Source organism: Aquarana catesbeiana, linkage group LG08 (assembly GCF_042186555.1).
Source record: "Aquarana catesbeiana isolate 2022-GZ linkage group LG08, ASM4218655v1, whole genome shotgun sequence".
NCBI classification, from domain to species: Eukaryota; Metazoa; Chordata; class Amphibia; order Anura; family Ranidae; genus Aquarana; species Aquarana catesbeiana.
The window spans coordinates 201,442,836-201,455,649 of NC_133331.1; the positions used below are offsets into that span (position 1 = coordinate 201,442,836).

Genomic DNA, 12,814 nt, shown 5'->3' on the forward strand with positions numbered 1-12,814 from the left:
CCCAATGCCAGCAGAGCACAATTAAAATTAATGGAAGTTGTGGAAAAAAATAAATAAATAAGTCAGGAAGAAAGCACAGTCACATGACCTGCTCTACACCAATCTGCTGTTTTAAGCAAAACTCCATATAATACTGCAGGCATTATACAATGGCCTGCATTTTTAAATGGGCGATGGTATGCAGTATTACTAAATAGTATAACGCTTTCCTATTATAAATAGACCTCTCAGTAAAGGTTACGTTTAAGTGCAGTAACTTATCACAACCAATCAAAATCCATCTTGTACTGGCCTGCCCTTGGCAAAGTAAATTTGTAATATGGGTTGTTGCACTCTTTATGGTTATTAAACACAAGGCCAATAATTTTGAAATCTGTGACACTGATTGGGGAAAGATGATGGAATGGTTTTATTTTTATATTCTTATTCCTTTTGTCTCTCCCACCTACAATCACACTGAAAGGTCAGTAGGCTGGGACCATTGTACCACCATGAAGAGGCATAAGCAATGTAGGGAAGCAAGGTGAGCAGGACTAAATCAACCAGACAAAATTTGATTAGCAAGCAGGCTGAATGAAAGAAATCTATACCTGTGTGGCCAGCTTAAACCCCAACTCCAGGCAATTAAAAAATGATCCCATGTAGTAGGGGATGTGCCTGCATTGCAAAGGTTAATTGTTTTTTTTTATATGTAGAGGAACAATAAAAAAAAGGAGATATACTCACCTAATCCTCCGCTCTTCCCCGCAGCTAGACTGGTCACTGCAGCCTCTGCACCCCCACGCTTCACTGGTCAAGGGTCCCGATGTCAAGACCAGAGCAGGGTCCATAGCCCCGTTCTGGATGTGAGGGCACCAAGGGACAGCCCCCCCCGATCATAGGGGAGGGCCGTCTGCTAGAGGAGCAGAAGCTCAGTTAAGTAAAACGGTTTCTCCTCTCCCCTAGGAAAAATGAGCTATTAACACTCGAAGTACAGGCACAGCCCCACTGCAAAGGATAATTTTTTTTTTATCCGCCTGGGGTTGGGCTTTAAGTCTAGATATGTTAAAGTTTCTCGTGTTCAGCCCTGCTGAAATTTGAGCCAACATTAGAGAAATCCAGGAATATGTAGAGGAGAATAACTCAAAGCTGAATGAGTAGAAATTCTAAGGGGAGCTTATCAAGGCTGAGGGAAAATGCTGCGTTTACAAGAGAACGTAACAATATATGCCATATTGATAGAACATGGTGATTATAAGTATCTGTTTTTAAAAAGTATTGCTCATTTCTCTCAATCATATGTCTCTCATCTCTCTCCCCACTACCATCTTATTATCAGCTAGGCTGGCCAGGAGCTATACTATAGCAAAGTGTAGGATTTATTCACCCCGCACAGCTATAACAAGGCAACTACACTGTCTGCATAACTTGGGCTGGATCCAGTTCAGCAGGGCTCACCAGCACCATGTGCATACAAAACGCTTCTGCTGGCAGTGAGGTCCTAATGACTCATTCACAGCATGTATGAACTCCTTCCTCTGATTTGTGACTAGAACATACACAGGGATGGCAGGTCAATGGCAAAATTACACAGAAAGCTTTTTTCCTTTCCTTATTTTCCAGACATAATTTGAAGTCATAAATCACTACAGAGACAGCTGACCTCAAAGGCTCCTTGGCGGTGAGTGTGGAAACCCTTGGAGCGAGATTCTAACCTTCCACTAGTCCATGCTAAGGAGGAGCAACAGAGATGTGCTGGCTGGTGCTTAAAAATGAAGGTCTGTTTAACCCCAAGAAAACTGAAACAGTATTTGTATTTGCGTACAAAGTACGGACCACAGGTGTCTCAAATAAAGTTACCACACCCCATACAATACAAGCTCACTGAGGCCTAATCATTTGTAGATTGGATGTTGCCTGATGTTACAAACACAAGCACTGTCTGAACCCGTCTTCACTCTCCATGCTGAAAAACCTGCTTACAACAGATGTGAACACTTTAACATTACAGGTTTGTCAGAGGGTCATTTTAGTAAAGAGTTAAGAAAGAAAGCAGATCTGGCAGGTAACCTCCATAGTAAACTGTTGCTAAGCAACAATGTGCAAATAATATACACTGCAGGTCCTGGCTTGTGTGGAGCACAGCATTCAGTAGACAATCTCCTGTTTGTTAAGGAAAAAAAAAAAAGCGTAAATATTAATTGCTTGCTTCCTACCAGCTGATTTGGGGGTGAACTTGTCTCTGTTGGCCGCGCATACAGCTAGGAGTCTGTATCCAAGGTCCAGATCGAAGCCTTGCTGTGCTGCTACTCTGCTAACCACCTGCAGGATGGAGGAAAATTATCTCAACAGAGAAATCAATATGGAATTTGTCAACCTTCTACAATGTTCAAAATGTAGAAAAGTACAGAATGCAATGTACAAAGTGAGCTAACTGTATGTCACACAACATGAATGAATGAATGACATTATGGCCAGCACAGGATGACTGACATTCAACCTGCAGCAGAACTTGGTGTAAACTTGCTATTGGGGCTGAGTTTCAAGACACAGTTTTAAAAAAGGTGATTAACACTGGTAACACTAGACCTCAACACCTGGGGCACATGCCATGGGTCTCCTGCTGGGTGTCAAGGTATTAGCGACATAAAAAACTGCCCAGAAAGCACTGCTGGGCAAAGTGATAACCCGCTCTACAGCACATTTATAGTCCCAGCGCTGAAATCACTGCAGAGTCAGTGAGAGGGAAGCAGAAGAGCATCTCCCGTTTCAGATGACACAATTGAGGGCAATTCCCCACTGTCCACCAATGCAATGGGGTCTTCACTGCTGACCAACAATCTAAAGTAGAGGGACTGACTAACATTATACGACTGGGGGGGGGGGGGGGTGCACTTCACTTCTGACCAACAGTGGAAAAAGGAGGGAGTACTTCACCGATAAACAGCAATCTAAGAAGGCGCCTGCCCCTCACCACTGAGCATAATCATAAAGGAGATACTTGTCCACGGACCAACAACCAAAGGAAAGTGGCACTTCTCCAATGACCAACAATATAAGGGGAGCTACTTTTTTTCTCTAGCCAACAATGCAAGGGGAGCACTTTATCACTATCATAGACTTTCACAATGAATTCTACAAACATACTACTGACCCCACTGCATTCTGTGAGCTAGTGTGCCCAAGGGGACCCTACTTCTTTCACAATCTTACCAATGGCCCTCATCAATGTGCTGTATGCATTTGGTGGTTCTCTCTTGGCACGGATCTTGTCATGTGAGAAAATAACTTATAATGCCTGAATTTATGGAAAGGACAAAATGAGCCCAGTCTAGGGTGTCAGGGTTTTAAAGGTGTATCAGTGTGCTAGATGTTTTACGATTAGTATAGTGAAATGAACAGTTATCGGCTGAGTAACAAACAATAGCAATAAACTAGTTTGGTCAATATACCAGCTTAGTAACCTTGCCTTCTAAATTGCCAAGAAGTTCATGGCAGTGATAAATTACAAGCAGCTAGCCATAGAATAATAATGCTGAAGAGAACATGATTCGCCAAACATACCGTTAAACAGCCCATTAGGCTCTGTTCAAAGGGTCTTTGAAAGGCTCGAGGATCTCCACACCAGTCCAAGAGCTCTGTAGCTGCATTGTGGAAGTTTGCTGGGTTTTGTAAGTGCTGAAAGGGAACAAAAACACAAAAAAGTAAGAAGAAAATCTAACAAGCAGTCCATGACGAGCTGCAAACATAAGATGGCAGTCAAAAGATCCCACTACACACAACTGTATTTTATCATAAAGAAAAGTATAAACATGCACTGAGCATATAACCTAGTCCCAAGCCTCATCTTAAGAGGGTTAGATTGTGACAACCAGCCCTCTATCCCCAAACCTTAAGCCGGCCATAGATGGTGGGATTTTTTTTCCTGCAACCCTGGGTTGCAGGAAAGAAAATCACTAGATCCACCCATCAACACAGTCCATGTTGATGGGAGAATCTCTTCCCCAGAGCTATTGTGTTCCTCTGGCCGGGGGCCCAGGGAGCCGTCCCTGCTGGGAGAACACACAAAGATTATTGCCGGCGGCTATAGCCACTGGCATTAACCGCATGAAAAATCCAGAAAATGAGAAGAAATGCAGCCATCACAGCTAAGAATTGGTAAGCTGCAATATAATAAATGTTTGCTTTTGGGTTTAATACTGCTTTAAGTCCAAAAATCTATTACTGGAGGAAAAGCTGTAAAGTGACCTTTCTTGGACCATACTCATACAGATTTTATACAACACCAACAGTCTGAGCAGTGCTTTAAAAATGGAGGGAGACAATACCGGTACAATACAACTCAGGTCAAGAGGCATCAGAGGGCCTTGCTCATTAGAGCTTACAATCTAGTAGTAATAAGCATTTGTTGAAAAGGAGGTCAGGAATAAAGAAATCATTTTTTTTTCCTTTTTTTTTTTTTTACAGAGGAAACCGGCAAAATGGATGAAGAAAAGTGAAGCAAGACATGGATCTTTGTGTTAGCCTTTCTAATAGAAAGAAATTGCCAGGACACACTGTTATGCTAATGGATGTGTAGGATCATATTAATGTCTGCAGATTGGCTCTACAAATCAGTCACGTGACCCTGCCCACACAGACTACACAACATTCCAGAGTATATTAAAGCAGATAACATTTGTCTGCTACACTGAGTCTGTCCTTTTCCTAGATAACGGCAGGTCTCATGACCTATTAGATCATTGGGTTTGTCTAGAACACCAAGGACTAGGCTACTATGAATAGCACATAGTAGGTGAAAATTATTGTTGAATTTGTTTGTAGGTCTTTTTTTAATTGGCTACAAACTTTCCCTAATTTCAATCAGTACTGTGAGATTGCTGAAATGAGAAAGTCACTGTTCAGGATGAGTTGCGTTGTCCCATGATGTCCAACAAGGCTGATAAGGTGTATTTATGTAAAGTTTGCATAACTATTTGTCTATTGAAAATGGCTGTACATCTGTTCTGTGTGAATGGGGCAAATTTGAAAGCATTAAGCTTCCGCATTATGGCAACGAGGTGGAGTTAAATCAGAACTACATTACATCTGAGCACCACAAACCAAAAATGCTATTGAATTCATTTTTATTATTCAAAAGTCCATCCATGTCTCTATGCTTTATTTTGCTGAGAGACCACTTTGAAAAACATCCCCCTAGCATTTCTGGCTGTGACCATCTTGAATAAAGGCAGATGATTCATGGCATTTCATGGCATGGCATTCACTTCCTGGAATCCTTCTGCCCTTAGCTCAGGCATGCAGACAGGAGGGTGTACTTACCCGAGAACCCCCCCACCCCCCTCCCAAAGACTTCTGGGATGTATATAATCAATAATCAGCCAATTACTGAGGAAATGTAAAAAAAAAAAAAAAAAAAAATTTAAAGTAAATACGATATACTTTCCTATTTTTTTAAATAATGCTAGCAGCTTAAAGTAATTCTAAAGTCTCATTTTTTTCCTCTATTAAATAACAAACATGTTATACTTACCTGCTCTGTGCAGTGGTTTTGCACAGAGCAGCCTGGATCCCCCGTTTCTCGAGTCCCTCTTTGGTGCTCCTGGCACCTCCCTCCTGTTGAGTGCCCCCACAGCAAGCAGCTTGCTATGGGGGCACCCGAGCCGAGCTGCAGCTCTGTGTCCATTCAGCCAATTAGGAGGGAGAGTCCTGGATGGCCGAGACACTCGTGGACATCGCTGGACAGAGATAGGCAGGTAAGTATTAGGGGGGCCGAGGGGGGCTGCTGCACACAGAAGGCTTTTTTATCTTAAACCATAGAATGAATTAAGATAAAACATTTTCTGACTTTACAACCCCTTTAAGGATAAAAAAATAGTCAATGTTGATTGAGAAAGTGAAGATCGGCTTTAAAGATTATGAAAACCCAACATTTCAGAATCCTAATATGTGCCTGCTGTACCATGTACTTGTATGGAAAAGTATCCTTTTCTCGTTGTATTGCTTCATTTGTGTGAAATCCTTGGTGATCCTGCCAGTCCCTCTGCTTTCCCATTAAAAATTGACCACACTAAGCAGGGCAACACACTGTGGTCAATTCTCTAGCTTTGCTGGGAACTCAGCCTGCTCACCTCCAATGATCAGACTTATCCTGACACCCTCCCCGTACAGCCTTTCACTGGGAAGATCAATGTACTGCTGTTTCTCCCCCCCCCCCCAGCTCCTATGCAGCTGAAAACAGAGGGTATGAGATCACTGATAAAAAAGGGGAAAAAAGTGTTTATTATATCTATAGACAATTGTTTTGCCTTTAATTTCTATTTTAAATTGAATTAGTTGTTTTACAAGGCGAGGGTTTAAAATCACTTTAAGGACCCTTATACATGGAGTGGGCTCCGTTGAAGTTCACCTGCTCAGCAGGGAATCTGTCTGCTGATCCCCGCTGAACAGACGGATGCCTGGTCCATGTCTGCTCTGCTCTTAGATGGAACTGAGGATCATGAGAAAATAAGTATTTTCTATAACCCTTAAGTCACTTTCATACTGGCGCAGTGGTTCTCAACCCTGTCCTCAAGTACCCCCAACAGGCCATGTTTGCAGGTTTTCCTTTATCTTGCACAGGTGCTTTAAATCTGAGTCAACGGCTTGGTATTTTGGACAGCTAATTTATTGAAGAGAAATTCCCAAAACATGGCCGGTTGGGGGTACTTGAGGACAGGGTTGAGAACCACTGCGCCAGTATGAAAGTGACTTAAGGGTTATAGAAAATACTTATTTTCTCATGATCCTCAGTTCCATCTAAGGCCATACTGTGGTATTTTTCCAACCCATTATTTTTCTTTAAGAATGCGCAACATTAAACCTGTAGAGGAAATAGAAGGAGAACATTCAAGTTACTCTAATGCCGCGTACACACGAGCGGACTTTACAGCAGACTTTGCCCAGCGGACTTTGACGGATTTTATGATGGACTTTCCGAATGAACGGACTTGCCTACATCCACCAAAGTCCGTCGAATTTGTACGTGATGACGTACGCCCGGACTAAAACAAGGAAGTTCATAGCCAGTAGCCAATAGCTGCCCTAGCGTGGCTTTTTGTCCGTCGAACTAGCATACAGACGAGCGGACTTTTCGACCGGACTCGAGTTCGACGGATAGATTTAAAACATGTTTCAAATCTAAGACCATCCAACTTTTGATCAAAGTCCGCTGGAGCGCACACACGATCGAATTGTCCGATGTAATCCAGTACGCCGGACCAAGTCTGTCGTAAAGTCCGCTCGTGTGTACGCGGCATTATTCACACAGCTTGTACCAGAGTTTTCGCTGGATTAACAGCTATGCAAACATTTTAGTGTGTGAATAGGACCTTTAGGTAGCTCAGGCTCAAACACAAAACAGAAATATTATTATTTAGGTGTACAAAATTAATACTTTGTACTGAAAACACCTGAAACTACAACCTGAAGATATCTTCCAAAATCCTATTGGTAAGACTCCATGCACACTGGCTTGAAAAAAAAAACGTTGCTTCTACATGAGTTTTGTATTCTGCCCGTAGAAGCAGCTCAATGTTATCCTATATGTATACACATTAGGACGTTAAGAGGCATATTTTGAGTTTAACGTTTAGAGGCAGCAAAAAAAACCCTTCTGGTTCGCGCTTCTGATTGGAGCTTGGAGGCAGAAAAAATGTAAAACTCTCCTAAACTTGTCTAAACTTTGCACAAAAAATGCTCTATATGAGCGTTTTTTACTCCAGAGAAAACAGACTTTTTTAAGCCCAGTGTGCATGGAGCTTTAGGACAGCATAAAGCGGGAATATTTCCGATTATATTAACCTACAATTTTTTGGAAAATAGACTGCATACCACCTCTAACTCTCACACAGACAACCTATAAAGAACTTCTAGAGAGTTTGTAACACACCAGTAACAAAGCAAATAATCTCTCTCATTTAAGAAATACATGTACCTAAAACCGGACCACCATTTCCAGATCATTTCCATAACCCAGACCATAAAATCATGCACAGTCACACCCATGTATGGACCAAACACTGGTATATGTATATGGTGGATATACTAACACCCCCCAGTTCCGTTCGCAACAGAACTTGCGAACAGACAAAAAAATTTGTGCGAAGACCGTTAAAATCTATGGGACTATGTGCTCATTTTAAAGGCTTATATGCAAGTTATTGCCATAAAAAGTGTTTGGGGACACGGATAGTGTCCCAGGGGACATGTATCAATGCAACAAAACCTTTTTAAAACCTCCCTTTTTTCAGGAGCAGTGATTTTAAGAGTGCTTAAAGTGAAATAATAAAAATAAAAGATTCCTTTAACTATCGTGCCTGGGGGATCCCCTTAGTCTGCCTGTAAAGTAGAGCATTTCCCCCTATGTTTAGAAAAGTACCGCAGCAAAATTACATTTCTACAGGAAAAAAACATCATTTAAAATTGCTCACTGCTATAATGTATTGCCAGATCCTAAAAACATCATTTAAAATTGCTCACTGCTATAATGTATTGCCAGATCCTGGCAATATACATAAAAAAATCATTTAAAAAAACAGTGTGGGTCCCCCCACCCCCCCCCAGTCCATACCAGGCCCTTTGGGTCTTGTATGGATATTAAGGTGAACTCCACGCCAATTTTTTTTTTTAAATGGTGTGGGGTCCCCCCCAAAATCCATACCAGACCCAAAGGGCCTTGTATGGACGGGGGGAACCCATGTCGTTTTTTTTTCTTAATTCTGTCATAGGGCTCCCCTTAGCCACTTCAATGCACTATATTATATGTTGTACACTGCACTATATATACACTACACTGAGTGAACTATATACTCTGAACTGCAGTATATATATTATATGGACTGTACTATATACTCTGATGAAAAATTGGGCCTTAGGTGTTGGTGGTGGCAGAACACGGTAACCCCTCACAGTTACTCTTGCTGGGCGCAGGAACGGTGCCTGGTGTTAAATATTATTTCAAAAATTGTAATTACATACCCCTGTTAAACAGGGGCAGAAACATTGGGCCTTAGATGTTGGTGGTGCCAGAACACTAACTCCTCACAGTTATTCTTGTTGGGTGCAGGAACGATCCCTGCTGTTAATTATTGTTTCAGAGGCTGCTTGCTCTCTTTTAGTGGCCTGTGAGCATCTGCCTCTCCTTGGAGACCTTCCGGACATGACCGGAATTTTATTTTATTTTATTTTTTTAACATCGCACTACACTGTATTTAAAACTGTACACACCGCCTGCATTGTATTAGAAACTGTACACCGCCGAATGCACTATAATATATATATATATACACATACATACACACACTAGTAGACTGTATGTGTGTGTGTATATATATATATATATATATATATATATATATATATATATATATATATATATCAAATACACTGCCACTAACTAACCTGCCTGCCTAATCCAGCTCAATCTCTCTATCTCCGTCCACTATAACACACTATACGGGCACTTATATAGTGTGGGGTGTTGACTTAGTCCCCCTGAGCCATGATTGGCCAAAGGAACCCTGTCTTTGGCCAATTATGGCTCTCTTTAAGGAGCGTGCTGTGATTGGCCAAAGCATGCAGGTCAGGGTGTATGCTTTGGCCAATCATCATACAGCAATGCACTGCGGTCTTTCAGTGCATTATGGGGCACTCAAATTTGCAGCGAACGCCCCATAAAATTCGCTGTTCGGCGAACACCAGATGTTAGAGTCGACCTCGAAGCTCATCCCTACTATCCACAAAGCCATTCCTCTTTTTAGAACACAACCTGCCTATCATAACCAGGATAATGGGAGAGCATGTAACAGTACAGTGCTACATTACATGTATTTTGCAAATATTCTTATTTAGGCCTCATGCACACTGAGTGTTAAAAAAGCTGCTTTTAGGGGCTTGATTTTTTCTTCTGCCTCTAAACACCCCTCCATGTTAACCTATGTGTCCATGCATAAACAGGTATTTAGAGGCAGAAAAAAAAAAACCCACTGCCAGCGTGTCCAGAAGTAGCAGCGTTTTGGCAGAAAAAGTTCTGGGTGCGTGTAAACGTGTCTAATCGCGCCTTAACATTAGGTCCGTCATGCGCCTTGAGCATTAATTTCAATAGGCAAAATAAACTATTATTCTGGCCAATGGAATGAATTAACGCCCAAGCATTTGACACGCCTAAACATGTCTAGACGCGTTTACAAGCATCAACCATTTTTTCTGCCAAAACTCTGCAGCCAGGAGGAAAGGCATTTAGGAGAGCTTGGCAAATGCCCTGTGTGCAAGGGGCCTAAAGTTGAACTCCAGGCAAACAGCTGAATGCACAGTGGTAATATACGTGGGAGGTATTCTATCTGCCAAAGGAATTTTATTTCTGTCAAGCGAATGTTGAGATGTATACAGCCCTATTAAGGCAGCACCTGACCTTTCTCTACTGTAATCAGAACAATGTAGTTACGTCAACTCCCTGTGTACAACATGTGATTGGGCATTGAAGAACAGCAGCAGACATTTTTTTTCTGCAGCCAGTAAACTCCCCAGCATGTTATCCTATGCGTCTATGCACACATAGGCTATTAGCAGTTTTTGGCAGGGGCTTTTTCTGGCTGGAAAAACCCCCAGAACTAGCAGGTTTTAAGAGAAGTTTTTTTAGCTGTAAAAAGGCTCCAACGCTGATAAAAGCTGAAAAACCCTGAAAAACTTGGCTATTCTGTGTTTATCAGCGTTTTTGAGCCATAAGCTTTTATGAGAGTGTAATTTAGCTAAAAAAAGCTAAAAAAATGCTACTGCAAAAACAGTAGTCCAGTGTGCATAAGGCCCTAAGCTCAACTTCCTACTCTATTTGCAGCAGGTTCCTTGTCATTCCATTAGCAAGTAGCACACCTGACTTTCCTCTAGCGATGCCCCTACAGGGCATTTCAAAAGGCCGATACTAAGCTAAATTCAGGTACAGTACTTATTCCAAAGGCATTTAAATACATTTACTGACATTTTTAATAAACTCATAACATTATTTGGTGTTATTTTTTTATGAGTCCGCCCAAAGCCTATTCTAAACCCTCGGGATTGGTGCACAATTTTGGCATTGTGGGAAGAAAATGACAGAGCAACCCCAACATACCTTCCTATCATCTGCTGCTGTTGTGAAGAAACATTTGCACAAAAAAGCATGTTCGGAATATGTTAGGAAAATTTATTAAAGTGTTGAAGATGGCTAATTCAGAAAATGTTGCAATACCTGTTTTATGCACTGCAGACGGTCATTAGTCTGCTGTATATGTCTGTCCATAGAGTTCATCCTGACAATGACTGCTCTGCTTCTACCTGAAAGCCATGAAAGGTCTTCAAACCTACAAGATAACAAAAAAACAGGTTAAGTAATAATATAGCATTTTCTTTTCAGAAAAAAAACAGATGCAATATACTTAGACATTTGCAAATGCATTGACTGTATAAACTGGCAGCTTGCAGTAATGAATAATAATACATTTATAGAACATTAATGTGTGCAATAATAACATCGTCCAGTTGATTATTATTGTGTGGAGTTGGACGTTATATGTGTTTATATAAAAGTTTCCTTTTTGTTAAAGTGTTTACCTAACAAATACAGTATTAAAAAAAATGCAGCCAATATTGTAACGTCAACTATGACAACTGTGTGAAGGACACTGGGCCGGCACTGATGATCTCAAACATTATGAAAATACTACAATAAACAGGAATATAACATTTCGCAATACGTTTTAGGCTTTGTTTCCACTACTGCAAGTTGTTGTGCGACTTGACACATGTGAAGTCGCATGACAAGTCAACGTCCATGCATTTCAATGGTCCCCGTTCTAATTGGTGCGACTCAAGTTGCAGGGACTCTAAAAAAGGTTTTTGTACTACTTTGTTCTGAATTCGGTGCAACTTATTCTCCCATGGTTCTCACCAGTCGCATGACATTGCATTTGAAAATCGCATTGCAAAGTCATTCTGTAAATCGTGCAACTTTGGGGTTGCAATAGTGGAAACTTAGCCTTAAAGTGACCTGTCATTAGACTAAGTGTAGCTCACTTCATATATCTTGGTAGACACAATCAGACATAACCCACCCATACACTGCTGTCAGGCCCATGCAGGCTGCTGTCACAGTGAGCAATCCCAGCACAGAGTGCCAGTCTGTTCCATGCACCGATAAGGCTTTCTCCTGACTCCTAAGGATTAATCCATACCCTCCTTACTGCAAATCCATTCCAGGGGAATAGATCTTCCCACAACTCTCAGTATTTATTATTCTTGACATTTAGGTACGGTGTAAATAACTTGTCATCAGTGGTTTCCAGCCTCAGACCTCACAGAGCCAGAAATGGATGTACTTCACACAGACACATATAAGAGATATAAATCTCCTCCTAGGAAATCTAAAACCATGCTACTACTCAGACAAGTGACTGGATGATGGTTTTAGGGCTGCAACTAACGATTATTTTCATAATCGATTAGTTGGCCGATTATTGTTTCGATTAATCGATTAATCGGTTAATAACCTTAAAAAAAAAATGTGGCGTATAATTTAGTTAATATGTAAAGTTTAAAAAAATGGCAATTTATTCCTAAATATCTCTATGCAGTGGTAAATATAAATAACCAACTATATGATTAGGGAGCAAAATATCTAATCCACTCCGAGAATAACAGACAGAAGAGATATACTGTATATACTATTAGAGGAGATACACTGTATAAACTGTTAGAGAAGAGATATACTGTACATACTATTAAAGGATGAATCTGATAAATATTATCAGACTCAAAGATCAAA

The 12,814-nt window shown here is 41.0% G+C and overlaps 1 protein-coding gene across 10 annotated transcripts in view; it reads right to left on the bottom strand.

The window, feature by feature from the left end:
- Positions 1-12,814, bottom strand: part of ZMIZ1 (zinc finger MIZ-type containing 1) — a 479,832-nt gene that overhangs the window by 130,091 nt on the left and 336,927 nt on the right. For 9 of the 10 annotated variants that reach the window (XM_073596822.1, XM_073596823.1, XM_073596818.1 and 6 more), the window contains 3 exons: positions 11,243-11,354; positions 3,544-3,657; positions 2,196-2,301 (listed from right to left, as the gene is read on the bottom strand). In XM_073596822.1, the coding sequence (XP_073452923.1) occupies positions 2,196-2,301; positions 3,544-3,657; positions 11,243-11,302 (280 nt within the window). In that variant the 5' untranslated portion in view covers positions 11,303-11,354. Of the gene's footprint in view, positions 1-726; positions 748-2,195; positions 2,302-3,543; positions 3,658-11,242; positions 11,355-12,814 lie in introns of those variants that run through there. The other variant, XM_073596831.1, reaches the window with a different exon arrangement.